Source organism: Perognathus longimembris, chromosome 19 (assembly GCF_023159225.1).
Source record: "Perognathus longimembris pacificus isolate PPM17 chromosome 19, ASM2315922v1, whole genome shotgun sequence".
NCBI lineage: Eukaryota > Metazoa > Chordata > Mammalia > Rodentia > Heteromyidae > Perognathus > Perognathus longimembris.
The window spans coordinates 24120369-24139100 of record NC_063179.1 but is presented as its reverse complement, the minus strand read 5'-3'; the positions used below and the strand labels follow the sequence as shown (position 1 = coordinate 24139100).

The window sequence follows — 18732 nt, the reverse complement described above, 5'->3', positions numbered from 1 at the left end:
TTGTTTTATTGTCCCAAGACCCAGAAAAATGTCAAGTGTTAGAAAGATAGACTCATCTTCACATGAATTGGTGCTTGAGAAACCCATTAATGCTTCAGCCTACTACCTAATAGCATATTATTCCATAGAAAATCAAGAGTGCTTTAGTAAGTATATGAAATGGAAGAATCGATGGTATTAACTAAACTATGTGATTAAAAAGGAAAAATATGGATATCAAGGGTATTAGGACTTAAACCTGATATACAGGTGTATATATGTATATGTTTTGTTCTATTTTTGTTGTTGTTTTTGGCCAGAATTCTATAAAGGTTCTTCGTGTATTTTTTCTTTCTTTCTTATGAATTGTCTTCTTACTAATAAATCATCAACAAAATCCTGTTAGCCATACTTCGTGAAAGTGACCATCTACTACTCATCCTAAATCTTGTCCTTTCATCATAGAATAATATAATCACAAAATAATAGCTTTGCATAGTAAGCATTGTGGGTCAAGAGTTTTTCTTTGTTCCAATGTCTTGTTGCTTCAAGTTATTAATCTTGTTCTCCCATATAAGAGAAATGAAAGATGACAAGCTATTAATTGTCTGTTTCTCTTTTGCAGGGCAAGATGGTGAAAGGAATGGGAGGTGCCATGGATTTAGTATCCAGTGCCAAAACCAAAGTGGTGGTCACTATGGAGCATTCGGCAAAGGTAACATGTAATCTGCTGTCCTGAATACTGCTTTTCAAAATTCACAATGCACTGAACACCAGTCCACAAAGTCACCTGACCGGTTTTTATTGTTCGCCCTGGTTCATCAAAGTGATCGCACGCATATTTTAGAGACAATGGCGACAATAAAAGTGATTATTACTTGGCTGATCGCTTAACTTTGATTGAAGCCAAATTCCAGAGTGTTCTTTGAATACTTGCTTTGAGTACATATGTGGTAAAAGCAAAAGCCTTTTGTGTCTCAAAAGGCAGTGAAAAGATGTTGGGGGTAAACGTATTGATTATTCAGGTTTTAAGATCTGAATGAAAAGCACAGGTAGAAGGTAGTTGTTTTTTTTTTCCTGGAACCCGGGGCCTCATGCTCGCCAGGTGGGTGCTCTTCCGCTGAGCCAGATCCCCAGCCCCAACAGTTATTTTTAAATGGGGACTTGACCTCCTACCAAGAGTTTAAGATGCCCTTTGCAGAAAGGGTTAGAAAAATGTGTCGTGATAATAGAACTATCTTTATTTTTTAAGGTATTATACTTTTGAGAAATCATCAAATATTTAGTGAGTACCTGTTTGTACTAGGCATTTGTAGGATTTGGCAATAACCCAAACTTGGTAAAAACCCCTGTACTAATAGAGTTCATTTTCAATTTTCTTCTCCTTCCTTTGCTTATGTTAATAATAGCCACAACTTATTGAGCTTTTAATGTATCCTCACAGTACAAAGATATTCATGCACATGCATGAGGTTGATATTAGGTACTTTTTATGATTCCAGGTACAGCTATAGAAAGGTTATATCATTTGTCATATAACTAGTGTTAGTGAGATTAGACCTGGGTGTCTCTAATTCCAGTGTCTATATACTATGAAGCTGTCCTTACCACCTTCTCATTCTTAAATTAGTGTTTTGATCCTATTGATGTTGATTTCTTACCTGACCCAAGTCCCTTAGCTTATACTGATTTGAAAAGTTAATACTGTGTGGTACCTTCATCTGTTATGGCTGTTGTTCATTCCCCTTTATTCTTTATCATTCTTTAAGTCCTAACTAATTTTGAGATCTGCTAATCTGAGTGCAAATGGTAGTACATTTTTTGCCTGTTTTTATTTCGTGATGCAGCATCGTGCAAGAGCTTAGAGCTGGAGCAATCAGATTTCACTTGCATTTCTTAGGGAGTTCTGTTACAGAGTAATGTGTGCCATGGAATGCTTTTGTTGTGAAAACTGTGATAAGTATGAATTAGCATACATTGTTCAGTAAACTGTAGTAAGTGAGCAGTAGCGCATAAATATGAAATGATAAAAATGGAATCAACACAGGTGACTTCTGAGAGATGTCATGCAAAACACCCAGAGTACTTAATTTCAAAGTCAAAAAGTTTCCAGACATGCAAATCAAATCTAAATCTTTTCTGTAGCATAATGTGTATTTGGAGAAAACTCCCTTTGCTTTTTGACTTGAATGTTGAAGCATAGGCACTGAATTTTTTGACTTGTTTTGTATTATTTTTGTACATTTGTTTTTGAAAACAGTAGGCCTATGGGTTACTGTGAAGGAAAATAGATTGCATTTCAAACTTTAAAAATACTGTTTTTTAAAAAAAAATTGTTTTAAGAAGAGAAAGGAAACCCTTGACAGCTTTTGTAAGCAGCCATTCCCTTCTGGCTAGAGTTCATAGAGTTCAGCTCCCTTCAAGAGACTCTCTTTTTTTTTTTTCCAGTCCTGGGCCTTGAACTCAGGGCCTGAGCACTGTCCCTGGCTTCTTTTTGCTCAAGGCTAGCACTCTACCTCTTGAGTCACAGCACCACTTCTGGCTTTATCTATATATGTGGTGCTGAGGAATTGAACCCAGGGCTTCATGTATACAGGCAAGCACTCTACCACTGGACCACATTCCCAGCCCCGGCTCTCCTTCTTGATCACTGACCATGGGTGAACACTGAGACACATGGAGCATTCCCCCATCAGGCTGGCATTGTAATGTGGTTCCACTGACACTAGACACTAGAGTTCTAGGCAAAATTGTGAAATAGGCATCATTTTTGGTGTTCTGCCTCTTTCCTTTTTTTTTTTAAAGCTAAAAAAAAATCTTTTGGCTTATTTCATCTCTACTTCCTAAAACTGGGTAACCAAGAGGGAGAGTTTGGGATCTTTACTAGGTGGAGATGCTGTGCTTGGCATTGCTCAGAATTAGTCACAGCTTCTCTATGACTCTGAAGTAGGATGAGGACATAGGCAAGTCAGAAACTTGCCCAGGTGAATGCAAAGGTGACAGTTTAATTCAGTCTTGTCTGCCCTATTTTTGTCACACTTCACTGTACTATAGCCTTACAAAGCTGCCTCTGCATCCTTTTTTGAGAGCCTTCAGTTTTCGAAATTTCCTTTCTTTGAGTTCATTTTCTCTGACCAAAGTTGCCCAAACAAGCATGTAAAGGAAAATAACCTGAGAATATGATTTCTTTCTCCCATTTATTATGATTCTTATTACTATTAGTAGTACTGGTACTGGGTCTTGAACTCAGGATTGGGCTCTGTCCCTTAGCTCTTTTGCTCAAGGTTGACACTATACCACAAGATCCACATCTCCACTTCTGGCCTTTCTAAGTAAGGCCACAGCCTTTCCTCCTTGGACTTGCTTTAAACTGTGATCCTTAGATCCAGCTTCCTGAGGAGCTAGGATTATCCATTTTGTATATAATTGTTTATGTTTTACTTGAGCGCACAGTAACGCATGACATACTACAGTTTACAACCTCCATGCCACCAGGCTTGGGTCAGAGATGCTGGAAATGTACGAACACACATCTGAGGAGAAAGCAGCTTTTAGTAGTCCATGGGTACTTATTTTATAGCTGCAACTCTGTCAGAGTTACTAGATTCAGAAGGTATTATTCACAAAGTGTGTGCTGATTCCTGTGGTTCACTGAGTCCTCTACCTGTGGATGCAGATGCAGAGAGGAGGGGTCTCAGCATTCTGCCAGCGTAGAGAGGAGTAGAGGTGATGGAGTCAACCATTACAACGTGGATGGTGGAGTTAGAAGCAAAAGCACAGGCAGGAAGGGAGGCCAGACCGGGACCTTTGAGAGCATTGAAGTGGAGATTGAGAGAGACTGTTGGAGAGCTCCTCAGAGAAGAGGACACCTGAGCCAAGTCCTGAAGATTGAGAGGGGGCAGGAGGTAATGTTTGTTCCAGGTAGCAGGTAGTTGAACAAAGTTTAGTTTTAGAAGCAACCAATGTCTAGAAATTGTGCCTTATCTGAGGTGGATCATTAGGATTTTCCCAAAGAAGATGCCTGAAAGACAAAATTAAATTGTAGGCACATTTAGAAAGTGCTTAACAGAAACCCAAACACTTTTTTTTTTTTTTTTTTGGCCAATCCTGGGCCTTGGACTCAGGGCCTGAGCACTGTCCCTGGCTTCTTCCCGCTCAAGGCTAGCACTCTGCCACTTGAGCCACAGCACCACTTCTGGCCGTTTTCTGTATATGTGGTGCTGGGGAATCGAACCTAGGGCCTCGTGTATCCGAGGCAGGCACTTTTGCCACTAGGCTATATCCCCAGCCAGAAACCCAAACACTTTTGACACTTCAGGTAAATGGGATGTTAACATCACATGCAAAATTGTTCTCCTATAGAAAAAAATTATTTTGTTTTTATGCCAGTACTGGGGCTTGAATTCAGGGCCTCACCTTCTCACTTTCCTTTTAACTCAAGACTAGTGCTTTACCATTTGAGTCACACCTTCGCTTTGAGTTTTTTTTGCTGGTCAATTAGAGATACGTGTTTTTTGGATTAGTTTACCTGGGCTGGTTTTGAAACAAGATCCTCAGATCAGCCTCCTCATTAGCTAGGATTACAGGTGTGAACCACCAGTGCTTGGGAGAAAAGAAAAAGAGAAAGGTCTTAATTTCAATACGTATTTGGAATAAGTTAAACTTACCATTATGACAGCAGGAGATTTTATTGTTATTTAAACAGGTCTGTTCATTTCTTCAGTATCTAGGCCCAGGGTTTTATTTGTACATCTAAAGAATTAAAAAGAAAGATCATGATGAAGCAAATAATAGAAAGCTCTAGGGCCTCAGGCCATTTAGACACAAAATGGTGAAGTACTGGGAATCGTTCATGAGACCTTGTCAGTATGGAAAGCGAAAAAGAGAAAGCGTGGAGGTTGAAGACAGAAACCTGTTAGTGCAGCAAGGTTGCAATGTAGCTAATAAGTAGTGGTAGATTGAAACCAGGAGCTCTGAGTACTACTTTTAAAGTCAAGCTCTTTGTTGCCCAGATTGGACCGAACTCCCAGGCTACACTGATCTTCTGTCTTAGCCTCCTTAGTAGCTGGAGCTACAGGTACCTGCCAACCTTCTGGCTCAAAGCATTTTTAATGCTATGCTTTCTATGCATTTTTCTGCCTTCCTTACATCTCTCCTTAAGTGAGCAAAGAAAGAAGCAAAATGCTAAAGATGAACAAGACCCCATAGTCATGCATTCTTTTACATAGATTCAATTCCCGGTTTATTGAACTTGCAGAACATTTCCTGTTCTGTGATTGCCATACAGGTTCAGTAAGGAAGGCGAGGCAACTGAGAACTATGTGACTCAGGATTGGATGGTGCAGTCCTGGTCTTTGGACTCTTTCTGTGGTACTCTTTGTTGCCACACTCGATTGCCTGTCTTTCTTAGGATTTATTTTTTAAGTGCTTGATGCTTAACAATTGTTCCTACCTTGTGAATCACTAATGTATGCAGCTGCCGTGCCACACTGTAATGCTCAGCCCAGCGTGGTTAGAACAGAGTGCTAAAGTGGGAGTTAGTCATAGTGTGCCTTCAGAGCTAACCTATTGTTGCCTATTGAAACTCTGACACGTTTTAATCTTTCTGCATCTCATTTTCCCTCATTTCTTGATCTCTGTTATGTGTTAGAGCTAAATGTGAATGGAATCATCTAACTACATTGTTCTAACTGTAAGAATGCACTTGGTGTTGGTTTCCTAAGAAGGCCATAAGGTTTACTTCTGAATATTTATTGTGTTTTCATGAATTTTGTGAGCCTTCGGGGTTGTATGTAGCCTATTTTCTGTATAATTCTATGTCAGATCTCATATAGGAACTTAAAAAGTCATAAAGAATTCCATGATAGGCTATAAAAATGATACATATAAGAAATGCCAGGTAATGTTTACTGAATACTTACCAAGTACTAGATAGCAACATTTCATTGAAGTTGGACAATAATCCTTCGTGGTGAGGTGGGTGGATAAGAAGTGGAGCATATAGATCTGACACAGATAGTGTGGCCAGGCCATGCAGGTCCTTGGGCTCCATCTTCACCTGTACACCTTCCTATTTATACAGAAAATGGTCTGTAAAAGATCTCTCTTGGTAGGGCATAGTTAATGCTGTTAGATGAAATTCATGATTCCTCCTAAAATGGTGATGGTGGTTCATTAAAATCCAAGTGACTGCTTTCAAACCCGATGTAATCTTGCTCAAATAATGAGAACAAAGTAAGAGCTCCCTGCAGAAAATGTTTTTCAGAGGCCTACAGATTATTCACTTCATTTGAAGTTAGGCTGGAATTCACTGTGACATGCGTATATGATTTATATTAAATTTAGGAAGGCCTGACAACTGAACAAGTTCAAATATTCATTAATTTCAGCTGTTTAATTTAGCTTCTATGACAAGTGCAAGATTTGAAATCGTGAAAGGAAAACAGATAGGTAGAAGTGATGGGAAAATGAGGTTCGCTTTCTACCTGGAAATTTTTTTTTTCTGTAGCCAGGTCCCAAAGCATACAACTTATTTCTTGATATGTAACATCCAGCCACTTCATATGTATTTAGCACTAGTTTTAACTGAATTAAGGTAGTGGAATTTATCTTTTTAAAGAAAATCCATCCAAGAACTACAGTAGATTCCCCTTTCCCTTCTGATTTATTTGTTCATTCATTCATTCATTCATCCAGTTCATTCATCTAAAAACTACTAAATACTTCTTATGCTTTACATTGTTTTTTGGACACTAAGACCTTTTAATTGTGGGTGGCTGCGTTGACAAATTTTCATAAGTAGAAAAAACCTTAATTAAACCCAATTATCTGAAATTCATTGTCTTCTGATGATCTTCTTGGTCTGACATCAGTGTGGGAAGAGATATGAACTCAGTAGCCATCTGGTTCATGTTTAAACAGGTATAAAACACTGAGATGGCTAAAATGATCAGGAGATGTCGTATATGATGTGTTTAAATCCACAGAAAGCAAGAACAACCTTTCATCAGTTTAAGGGAAGATCCAGAATGTTCCAGGTTAGCCCACAACCTCAAGGGAAATACTAATTTAGACTCTTAGTACTTGATACTTGAAAAGGGGCTGAATTATAATTAGAGTAAATGATCTAAGGTCAGATCATTGAAGCTAATGTTTCAACTATGCTGAACAGAAGTGCCTCTGAGGCCGCTTCTATATTAGGCAGAGCTGGGGGGGGGGGCGGGAAGAGTTAGTAGATGAAAACCTGTTTACTACTCATCTGCCTTTTCTATTTATGCTTGAAGAAAGGAACTGAAGCTAAAAGAAAGTTTGGAAAGTGGGCATTCAGGCCAGGTCATGTACCTTCCTAACGAGCAAGCAGAAGTCCAAATTCTTGCAAGAACTACTAGGAGTTTGAGAAAGCAAATATAGTCATGATATACTACACCATCTGCCCCAGCAATGACCAATTTTTCAGTCACTATATCAGCAAGATGTAAAGGCTGACTATGGTGTTGGCTACAAACTGTACCATACTTAAAGCATTGGAGAATTAAAGATGACGACAGGGACTTTGCGGATGGAACTGAGCTTTACAAAAAGAACTAAATCCTCATCTTCTGCAATAATGTATCAGAGGATTGATAGGTCAAAAAGATAAATAGCATAGGTAAACATAATTTTTAAATATAGGTATAAGAAAAATTTTGAAATGCATTGAGAAGAGCAGCAAGGTACTAATGTGTGTGTATCTATTACTTCTTTTTTAATAAGGAAAATGAAATATTATTGTAAATTTAATTTTATTGTCAAGGTGATGTACAGAAGAGTTACAGTTACATATGTAAGGTAGTGAGTACATTTCTTGTCAAACTTATCTCCTCCCTCATTTTCTTCCACTTTCCTGTCCCCCCAAGCCCCCCAAGCTCCCCTCCCAAGTTGTATAGTTCATTTCCAACACATTGTCTTGTGAATATTGCTCTTGCAGTGATGCAACCTTTGTCCTTTGTCTCACCATTTTGTTGTTCTCCTTCCCTAATACAATACCCAGGGTACCAGAAATGATAAACCATAGGAAAGACAAATGAAAGAAAAAAAGAAAGAATTTCACATAATACATTAAAAATAAAAACAACAATGAAAACCCTTGTTTCCATGTCATAGAGTTCATTTTGCATAGCATCATCTTATATGATCATATGTACATATAGCTCTTGAGCTATTGTGATCCTCCAAATCTTTCCATTTTCTTACAAATGAGGCAGTGTCATTCTTTCTAATGGAAGCATAGAATTTCATTGTGTATGTATACCACATTTTCTTGATCCATTCATCTACTGAGGGGCATCTGGATTTGTTCCATATTGCTAAGGCATGAAATGTTTTTAAAAAGGAACTTACCCATTGGGGTTCTGTGTGTGCCTCCTGTTCCTGGGTAACATCATTGCTGGTATTCGTAAGGAAAATGTAATTCAGTAGAAGGCAAAAATAATCAGGATATTTAAGTGAAACTTTGCATCAGATGATACAAAGACAAATCTGGAAGGTTAAATTTGTGGTACTGGGTTACAAATAAATCATTTTCACTTAGCTATTTATTCCACATCCTCACTGAATTATTTTGACAACCAAAGCTGCCTCCAAAAAGCAAGTAAGAGCTTGGTGGTGCAGAGGCTTGGAAATAGCTTATGTTTGGTACACGATTTCTGATAGTTTGTAATTTTCTACAGTTATACTAATTTCAAATGAGAATTATTCCTTGACCATTATTTTCAAAAATTATTTTCAAATAAGTGTACAAGGAGTTTCAGTTTACTCTGTTTTTGTGTACAATGCATCTAGATCAATTTTGCTATGTCCTAACTACTATGTTTGATGTCTTTTCCTTCTTTAAAACAGGGAAATGCACATAAAATCATGGAGAAATGTACATTACCGCTAACTGGAAAGCAGTGTGTTGACAGAATTATTACAGAAAAGGTAAAACACTTTTCTATTTCCTTTCATGTCTACTACCACCATTTTTTTAATTTAGAAGAATTGATTAGACTTATTACCTTCCGAAAATATATTCTGTAAGTCTTTGTAGGACTAATTTTGTCTGTGGTAGAAAGCAAAGAAAATTCATCAACTCTGAAATAACTACATGTACCCAAAATTGAGTCCTTTGACTTGGTCCTTTAACAGTGAGATTTTTAAACAAGAAGAGCTTTACTAATTCTCATATTTTGGCTTGTTTGCATGTTGAGAGCTCTAAAATGTATAAAGTTACCTATATGGTATTATTCCCTTCCTGTACTTTTTTGCTTTCCCCAACTTGAAGTAAAACTTTTTGAGTTTACATTTTAGGAAACTCAGTTCAAAATTGAGCTTTAACCATTTTTAGTAGACACCACAATAAGCGAAAGTATATATTCTGTTTCTTGAAAGCTTTGTGCCCCTTCATGAAATAGGTCATTGTTGGTCAGTGGTTCTGCTGAAGGCTGCTCAGATCAGAGGAGCAGTGCACAGCTGTGTACAGTCACATTTCCATCCTAGGTGTGACCTTAGGATGTTAAGACATCATCATTCCCCTCAATCAGCTGGGAAGGAGGTGTTTTCTTTACTCGATGTCTTCATGAAACCACAGAACAAAATAGTGATAGTCCCGTCCCCCCCTTATCTCAGTAATATTTCTCCTTTTGCCAAGAGCTATAATAATGTTTTGTATCAAGACATTGATACATTAACTAGCCCTCTATGTGGTAGGAAGTAGCACTTTGGACAGGACTTTGTTTTGAGCTAGGTCCTTCGTACTTTCCAGAAGCCACACTTGAGGAAGGTTTATGTAAAATTCCAGAACACTAACTGAAAGAAAAGAACACATGAATCATATTTTACCTCACCATTTATTCTTAGCCATTCTTTGAATCTCTCCACCTATTAACAGAGCTTGCTGGAAGGATGTATTGCTTTGAGGAAGAAGGAAGAGCAGAACTTGAGCTTGTTTCCTTCATAAAATGGTCACTCCACTGAGATAATTCTAGCAACATTCTTCCCTGGCTTTTATCTCCCTCTCTCTCCTCTGTCCCTTCCCTGTGTACCCCGTATGTCCTTACTTGCTTAGCATTTTTTACCTATGGGACCCCACACCTCACTCTCCGCCTCCTCACATTTCACCCAAGCTTGCCTAATACAATTTCTATCTTCATCTCGAAGAAGTCTTTCACCACCTTTGTACACAAAGATTTCATTTTCAAAGGGACCCACCATTCGCTTTGGTACTTAACATCCAGCATGTGCATTTTTATTATATAACTTATACTCCCATTTAAAAAAATGAATTTGTATGCCATTCCTAGCCATAAATGTTATTATTTTATTCATTTCTTTGAACCAGACTATTTCTAACAATGATTTACAAAAAGGAGGGTAATGTCTTTATCCTAAAAAAGAGAAATTCATGTCTGTTAGACAATAAGCATCCAACATTAGAGTCATAAACACTACAGAGGCCATGATGGAAGCACACGTTGGATGCCAAGTTAGGATCCCAGACCACAGAAATGTCATGACTTTGACTGCAGAACAGAATGAGATTTTAAAGACCTTTAGCAGATAGACTCTAGATTCCTAAGATTTCTAGCTAGAGATGCTGTTTTACCTGGATGAGGAAAGGACATATCCATGGAAGGAAAGAAAAGAATAGAATGGATTTGAACACTCTCAATTTGATATTTCTGAGAACCCTAAGTCAGAAACTTCAAAAACCAGTTGGTTCATTTGGATCTTGAGCTCACAAGAGAAGGCAGTATTCAAGTAAACTTGAGGGGAATCATCAGTCCAAAGGGATAATTGGAGCCTGAACCAGAGGTCACACGATATAGCAAACACGAGACAGATAATTTGGAATTTGGGAACCTCAGGGAAAGAGTGTTGCCCACAAACCATGCATAGCAGGTGATCTCTAGCTAATTTGTTGAAGGAGCGAGAATGCATTACTGTTAAGTACAGTGAGTGTGGCCAGCCCTGCCCGTTCAGGTAAGCAACTAGAATCCATTTTCAGCTTCTAGAATGATTGCTATTTTTAGGTTGATGCCCTTTGAAACAGACTTGGGAAATGTGGTGACTGATTGTTTCCTGCTGCTAGAATGAGGTTGGGAAAGATGTCTTTCTTGTCAGCACTGGGGATGTGGTTAACTGCCTGGTCATAAAGCAGCCTTTATGGATGAAGTCACATTATCTGTGAGATACAGTCATTCTGGCATTGGTATTGATAGTTGAACACTGTATTATGGCTGCTAGACTTTTCTCTCAATTTTCTTCAGTTTGTTTATACATTATACCATTAAATACAAGTCTTCCTAAATAAGTTTCCCTCTTATAAAAAAATATATGGTTAGCTTCCAATTTTTTTTATTGTAGAAACTAGACTTTGAGAAAGAGGTTACATTTTAATTATTAAAATTAAATTAATAAGTCATATCTCTGTACATTTTATCCTTCTGAGTACTAAAGTCATGTGTTCAGGATACCACAGTTATTGTCTCCCTAAATCGGAGGTGGTTTTTCTCTTATTTGTTCTATTCTCATAAATTTACAGTTCTTTATTGTGCAAGGAAAAGAAAATCAGTTTGAGTAATGCTCCAGACACATTTTTCACAAACAAAAAGTATCCATATAATTATGTTTCCATTTTAGAATGAAGCAAGCTAATCAGATAGATAGATATTCCTAAATTGCCAATTTCTTCCCCTCTAGGGAAGAGTATTTCTGCTGTAAAAACTTGTCTTTTTTATTTTAGGAACATAAAAATGTACAAACAAAAGGAAAGTTTTCTGTAATATTTCCTCTTAGATTTAAATTCTCTTTTCCACTAAAATCACCCAGATAATCAAACCAGCAGGGAAAAGAAACATCCCTAGACCCAGTAATGTTTCATTTCTAGGGAGAAAAATTGTCAACCCAACTGGAGGTGGTAATTACTTTATGGCATTGATCTGGATTTGCACATAAATTAGGTCACAGATGAGTCAGAGTGTGCCTGTACTATGTCTTAGGCATGGCTCAAGGAATGTGTTTGCTCATGTATCTGTTCTGTATCATAATTTGGGATAGTGGTTTCTTACAATATGCAACTACAGGTCTTTCAAAACCTGGATAACTTCTTTTATTGTAAAAACTCTTAGGTCTTAAATTTTTTTCCTGTAATTTTACCCAGCAGCATTTACAAACTTTTTCATCCTTCCTATCCATTTCCCTTTCTACATCTCCTTTGCCTCTCTCTATTATTCATTACTTTCTTCCTTTGCATCACCATTAACCACCTCCTTGTCTATATACCAGTGTTAGCCTTAAGAGAAGGTAGTTTTTAAAAACTGGTTACAATAGAAACAAATACCATAATAGTCAACACTGTACTACTTATTTTCCTGGACTACCTCTGTCCAAAACTACTTGCTGTTGGTACTTAGTTCTAATAGTTACATTTGCAGTAGTTGACTTTCTTTTATCACTGCTGATTTTCAGAAGTGTTTTGTGCTCGATCTTGTTTCTCTGTTAAGAACTCAGGAGAGAGCTGGGGACATAGCCTAGTGGTAAAGTGATTGCCTCATGTACATGAAGCCCTGGGTTTGATTCCTCAGCACCTATATAGAAAAGTCCAGAAGTGGCGCTGTGGCTCAAGTGCTAGAGTGCTAGCCTTGAGCAAAAAGAAGCTAGGGACAGTGCTCAGGCCCTGAGTCCCAAGCCCCAGGCCTGGCAAAAAAAAAAAAAACAAACAACAACAAAAAGAACTCAGGAGAATATTTGCGTTATATTATAATGTAATTATTTTGATGGAAACTGTCATACTCCCGCAGGCTGTATTTGACGTGGATAAGAAGAAGGGGCTGACCCTGATTGAGCTCTGGGAAGACCTGACAGTGGATGACATAAAGAAGACCACTGGGTGTGATTTTGCAGTAAGTGTCTGTGCCCAAACCCAGCCAGGTTGTGCTATACTCACCTTGAGCACTGGACATTCACAGGACAGGAATCAATTGTTTCTGAGCATTTGAAGGGCTAATCTCTGCCATGAGTAAACAGGAGAGGAAGGAAAGGTAAGCAGATGGCAAGCAAGGAGCAGAAGTCTGACACACAGTTGGTCCAGGGCTTAGCTCAGGAATAAGAAAGAGTAGTGGGAGGAGCCACAAGAGCTGTTAGCAACAAGGGTGAGCTTGAAGCCTGAGCTATTCTCTGCAAAGTTCCTGGAACTCTGCTGCTGTTTAGTATACATGAGCTGTGATTATAAGTGATGACCTCAAAAACCTGAACCATCCAGGAAGAAATGACACTTCCTGTTCTTAAACCAGTCTAGATTTGTAATTTTCTGTTTATTCACATCTATGCCTATTATTCCAGCCTTGGATGATAGTAAAAGGATAGGCTTCCGAGACTGCCAGATTACAATCACAGAATACTTCTGTCCTGTCTTTGAAGTAATCACATGGCATGAAACACTCAGATAGAATGCAAGTGAATATAGAAGAAAGTCCACCTTTAAGAAACTCCTGAATTCCCCTTTAAAGCCAAACAATAATAATATATAAAAATTTCCCTGTTAAAACAAGTGCTGGTTCATAAATCAACAAACACCACCTCTTGGGGATTAGCAGAGCCACTCCATATATCTGAAGCTACACAAAGGAAAGGTGATCCTCCTTTGAAACACAAAAGAAAGGCATTGTATTCTAGGACAACTTTTCCATGAATCCACCTACTGTAATTACAATGCTATACATTTATAATAAGAGGAAAATATATTAATGTTGCAACTATTCATCTTGGAGAAACTGACCTAACAAAAATTATTCGATTTTATGTGCATAGATTCCATATCTAACTTCCTTTGCTTTCACCTATCAGTGTATAACGAATTTCTTTAAAACAACTTCGTTGCATAATTCATTATCCACAGAATAACTGTTCTTAGAACAGTACCAAGGTCTTTGTCTATTAACCTTTCCTGAATTTCACTTTGAAAAAAGGAAATCTCCCAATAATTCTTTCCTTGAAAAGCACATCTTTAATTAGCTTTCTAGTAACCTTAGGGGGAAGGCAAGAGATTTGTTTATACTTGAACCACTGAAGCTTTCTTATTCCAGTGATAAAAGCAAACCATTCTGAATCAGTTGTTCTTTTTAAAAAATGTTTTCTGGTGCACAAAGAAACAAAACAAAAGATCATAGTTACCTAGTTCTTCTTTTATTTATGTAACTCAAAAATAAAAAAAGATGATTTGTTTGTTTTGGCAAAAATACTGTTAGTTTCTATGTCTTTGTACATTGTAAATTATTTCTGTGGACCCTATTACACTTCTGTATCATGGGCTTTTAAAATTACTACTACTACTGTTTTAAAGTGCTACCTAAAGGCACGTATATTTATGGATTTTCATATGGTGTTTCAATATATATTATGTCTAATGTTCAAATAGAGTAAACGTTTAATCTCTCTCTCTCTCTCTCCCTCCCTCTCTATCTCTCTCTTTCTCTCTCTCTCTCTTTCTTTTGGCCAGTCCTGGGGCTTGAACTCAGGGCACTGTCCCTTGCTTGTTTTTGCTCAAAACTAGCACTCTACCACTTGAGCCACAGCGCCACTTCCAGCCTTTTCTATATACGTGATGCTGAGGAATCAAACCCAGAGCTTCATGTATGCAAGGCAAGCACTGTACCCACTAGGCCATATTCCCAGCCCCTTATTCTTTCTTTACGATAGAAACTTTCCAAATCCTTTCTAGCTTTATTGAGATTCAGAGAATATCACCTTCTGATTGGCAGCACAGGCCAGCACTTCTTACTTCTGTGTAACTGCCACATCCTACCGTCCTACCTGCTGACCAGCTTTTCTCCATGGCTCCCTCCCTCTTGCTCTCTCAAGCCTCTCAGCATCTAGGAGGTTGTCTTTTCCACACATGAGTGAGATCACATGGTACTTGTGTTTCCCTGCCTGACTTATTCACTTCTCATAGTACCTCCTGCATACTTGGTTGGTGCAAATGGCAGGATTTTGTAGATACTGGTGGTCATCAGGTGGTGGTCACTTAGGTTGTTCCAATTTCCTGGAAGTTGTAAACAGTACTGACTGTGAGAACACAGTTTTCCTTGACCTACTCATTTCTTTCCTCATGTCTACATACCCAGTAGTGGGATTACTGGCAAATGGTTGTTTTAATTTTTGAGAAACGATTATTCTGATTTCTATACTAGTTGTGCTTATTTATTTATACTCCTACTAGGAATCTCTTTCCTGTATAGTCTTCTGTATAATATAAACACTGGTTATCTTTTCTTTACATTACTCTTGAGGTAACAATGTATTTTTCTGGTAATAGCCAAACTAGCTGTCATGAGGTAATTATCTCACTGTGGTTTTGATTTGTATTTCTTTGATGATTAGTGATGTTGAATATACAACTTGTTAAACATTTTTGTGTCTTGCTTTAATGGTGTGTGTGTGTGTGTGCATGCGTGCGTGCGTGCACGCATGCGCCAGTCTTGAGGCTTGAACTCAGAGCTTGAGCACAGCCGCCCCTGAGCTTTTGTGCTCAAAACTGGTATTCTACTAGCCACAGATAAACTTCCAACATGTTTTGGAATTTCCTGACCAGGCTGGCTTTAAACCATAATCCTTAGATCTCCACCTCCTGTGTAACTAGGATTACAGATGTGAGTCACCAGCACCCAGTCATTGCCCATTTTAAGTTAGATTAGTTGTTTCTGTTTTTGTTGTTTGCTATTGAATTGTTACTTTATATGTTCTACTTATATATCCTTTTATCATGCATATATTAACATATATTGACCTTTGAAAATATTTGTAATATTTTCTCCCATTCTGTAAGTCAGATAAACAATTTATTATTCATTATTTCATTGATGCGCAGATGTTTTGAGTTTGTTGGAATTCCATTTGTCTACTTTTACTTTTGTTTCCTGTTTGGAGTCTTAAAAGAGTTCTTGCCCATTTCAATGTTCTAAAACAGTTCCCTTATATCAGATCTTATATTTACATCTTTAATCTAGTACACATTGAGCTTTGTTATTCTCTATGTGAATGTCCAGTTCTGTCAGTACCATTTATTTGAAAATAGTTGTTGTTTTTCAGTTCAGGTTCTTAGCACCTTTGTCAAAGAATAGGTGACTGTAGAGGCATACATTTGCATCGATGATCTCTGTTCATAGTGGTTTCATAGTTTCTGTTTTAATGGAAAAAAATTTGGGGGGGGGGTATGATGCTTGAACCAAGGGCCAGAGCACTATCCCTGAGCTTTTTTGCTTAGGGCTAGTGCTCTACTCTTTAAGCCACAGCTCCGGTTCCAGTTTTTGAGTAGTTAGTTGGAGATATGAGTCTCATGAGGACTTTTCTACCTGGCCTGGCTTTAAATTGCGATCTTCAAATCTCAGCCTCCTGAATAACTAGGATTACAGACATAGAGCCACCAGTGCCCAGCAAATATCATGTGTTTTAATTACCAAAAAAAGTGCATATTTTGAAGTCACATGGTGTAATGTTTTCTGCTAGGTTCTTTTTGCTCAAGATGACTTTGAATTTTGAGATTTTCTGTGTCATTAAGATTTTTGTCTTGCTCTGTGAACAAGCTTACTGTTATTTTGATAAGAATTGAATTGAATCTGTAGATCAATTTAAGTATTATGTATATTTTAACAATATTGATTCTTCCCATCCATGAACATGAGATACCTTTCCATAGTTGTATGCCTTCCTCAGTCTCTAGTTTTCATGTTAATCAATGTTCTAGTTACTTGTACCTCTTTGTTATTGTAAGTAGTGCTGCAATGAGTGCAATATCTTTTGGGGAACTTGTTTTTAAGTTCCTTATACATGAATCCAGGCTTGTATTATTGAGTTACACGGTAATTATAGCTTTACTTTTTTGAGGAACTTTCATATTGCTTTCCTTATTAATCACTGTGCCTTTTAATATTTTTAACAAGAGTTCCAAGATGTCTATATCCTCATAAACACTTGCTTTTTCTTTTTAATATTGGTCACCCTTAATGAATGGGAGTCAGTGTCTCTTTGTGGCTTTGGTTTACATTTCTCCTGCTACTGACATTCACACTTCTTTATATCTTTTCATAGATTTCTTGGCCACTCTGATTGAGTGGTTCACTTCTCACTTTTGTGTTGTATCTGTTGACTTTGTAAGGGGGACTTAGTTCCCTTATCTGACGTGTGATTTGAAAATATTTCCTCCCATTTGGTAGAGTGCCTTGTCACTTTGTTGAATGTTTCCTTTGACACACAGTCATTTTTTTAATTAATTAGTTTATTTTATTGTAAAGGTGATAGCGGGATTATAGTTACCTAGGCCAGGTAATGAGTACATTTCTTTTTTAACAGTGCTACCTCTTCCCTCATTTTCTCCCAGTTTATCCCTTTTGATCTTCTTTCCACATGAGTTGTGTAGTTCATTTTCAACATAGTGTCTAGTGAGTATCTCTGCTGCATTTGTTCACCCTTTAATCCACTGTGCTCTCCTTTATCCTCCCCAAGACAGATAAAATTAGATACAAGACAAAAACAATGACAAAGGTGAAAAAAATCCCAGAAAGCAAAAATAACAAAACACCTTTTGTTTCCATTTCTTGGAGTTTATTTCCATAAACATCATTTTATGTGATTATGTGCACATAGTTAGCAAGCCTTTGTGACCCTTTTCTTTTTTTGCCAGTCCTGGGGCTTGGACTCAGGGCCTGAGCACTGGCCCTGGCTTCTTTTTGCTCAAGGCTAGCACTCTGCCAACTTGAGCCACAGCGCCACTTCTGGCCGTTTTCTGTATATGTGGTGCTGGGGAGTTGAACCCAGGGCTTCATGTATACGAGGCAAGCACTCTTGCCACTAGGCCATCTTCCCAGCCCTTTGTGACCCTTTTCTAAGAATTTCCTTCATTGGTCTCATTGTGTGAATGTTTAAAATCCTGTTTAATTTATCATCTCCAAGTGTCATTTTTTGTCTTCTGACATCCATTGTGTTTATGTGTAGATTTATGGGTACTTTCTAGTTACAACAAATGAGGGAAACCATGCTCCCTGTTTCTTTGGGTCTGTCTTATTTTGCATAATATACTTTTCTCCAAGTCTTTCCATTTCCTTATGAATGGTGCAGTATTATTCTTTCTGATGGAAGCATAGCTACCAGCACAACAAAGTTCATTGCAGCATTGTTTATCATAGTCAAGGTATGGAATCAACCCAGATGCCCCTCAGTGGATAAATGGATTGAGAAAATGTTGTTTATATACACCATTAAATTCTGTGCTTCCATCAGCAAGAATGGTATTTTTTTGAAATCTGAAAGTCTCTTCTAGTCTTTATTTTGTGCACTAGAGTTTATCATTTTCACAATAAGGTAACTTTGGTATTCTTTTCTCTCATTGTACTTACATTTTGAAAGAAATCTGTTCCCCAAATGTTTATCAAAAAATAATACATTTTCAGAGAATCAGAATGGCATGTCACATTTCCTCAGCATTAAAGCTATGACAAGCCAAGGAAAATACATATTCCTTTACTTTGCTCATCTGTTGAATTATTTTATGGACCAAATAGAAAGAAAGAAAAAGGGAAACTGACATTTTACTATTCAACGTCATTTATGCAGTGAGTAGGGAACTAAGCTAGCTGCTTTTTTTTTTTTTTCCTGATGAATGTTGAAGTTTTATAAAGTAAGTTTCCTTTGCCATGTATCTAAAGGCTTTTTTTTTTTTGCCAGTTCTGGGCCTTGAACTCA

The 18732-nt window shown here is 37.6% G+C and overlaps 1 protein-coding gene across 1 annotated transcript in view; it reads left to right on the top strand.

The window, feature by feature from the left end:
* The window catches only part of Oxct1 (3-oxoacid CoA-transferase 1), a 141052-nt gene that overhangs the window by 117312 nt on the left and 5008 nt on the right, over window positions 1-18732 (top strand). The window contains exons 14-16 of the mRNA XM_048368417.1: window positions 605-694; window positions 8857-8937; window positions 12798-12899. Of these exons, the coding sequence (XP_048224374.1) occupies window positions 605-694; window positions 8857-8937; window positions 12798-12899 (273 nt within the window). The remainder of the gene's footprint in view (window positions 1-604; window positions 695-8856; window positions 8938-12797; window positions 12900-18732) is intronic.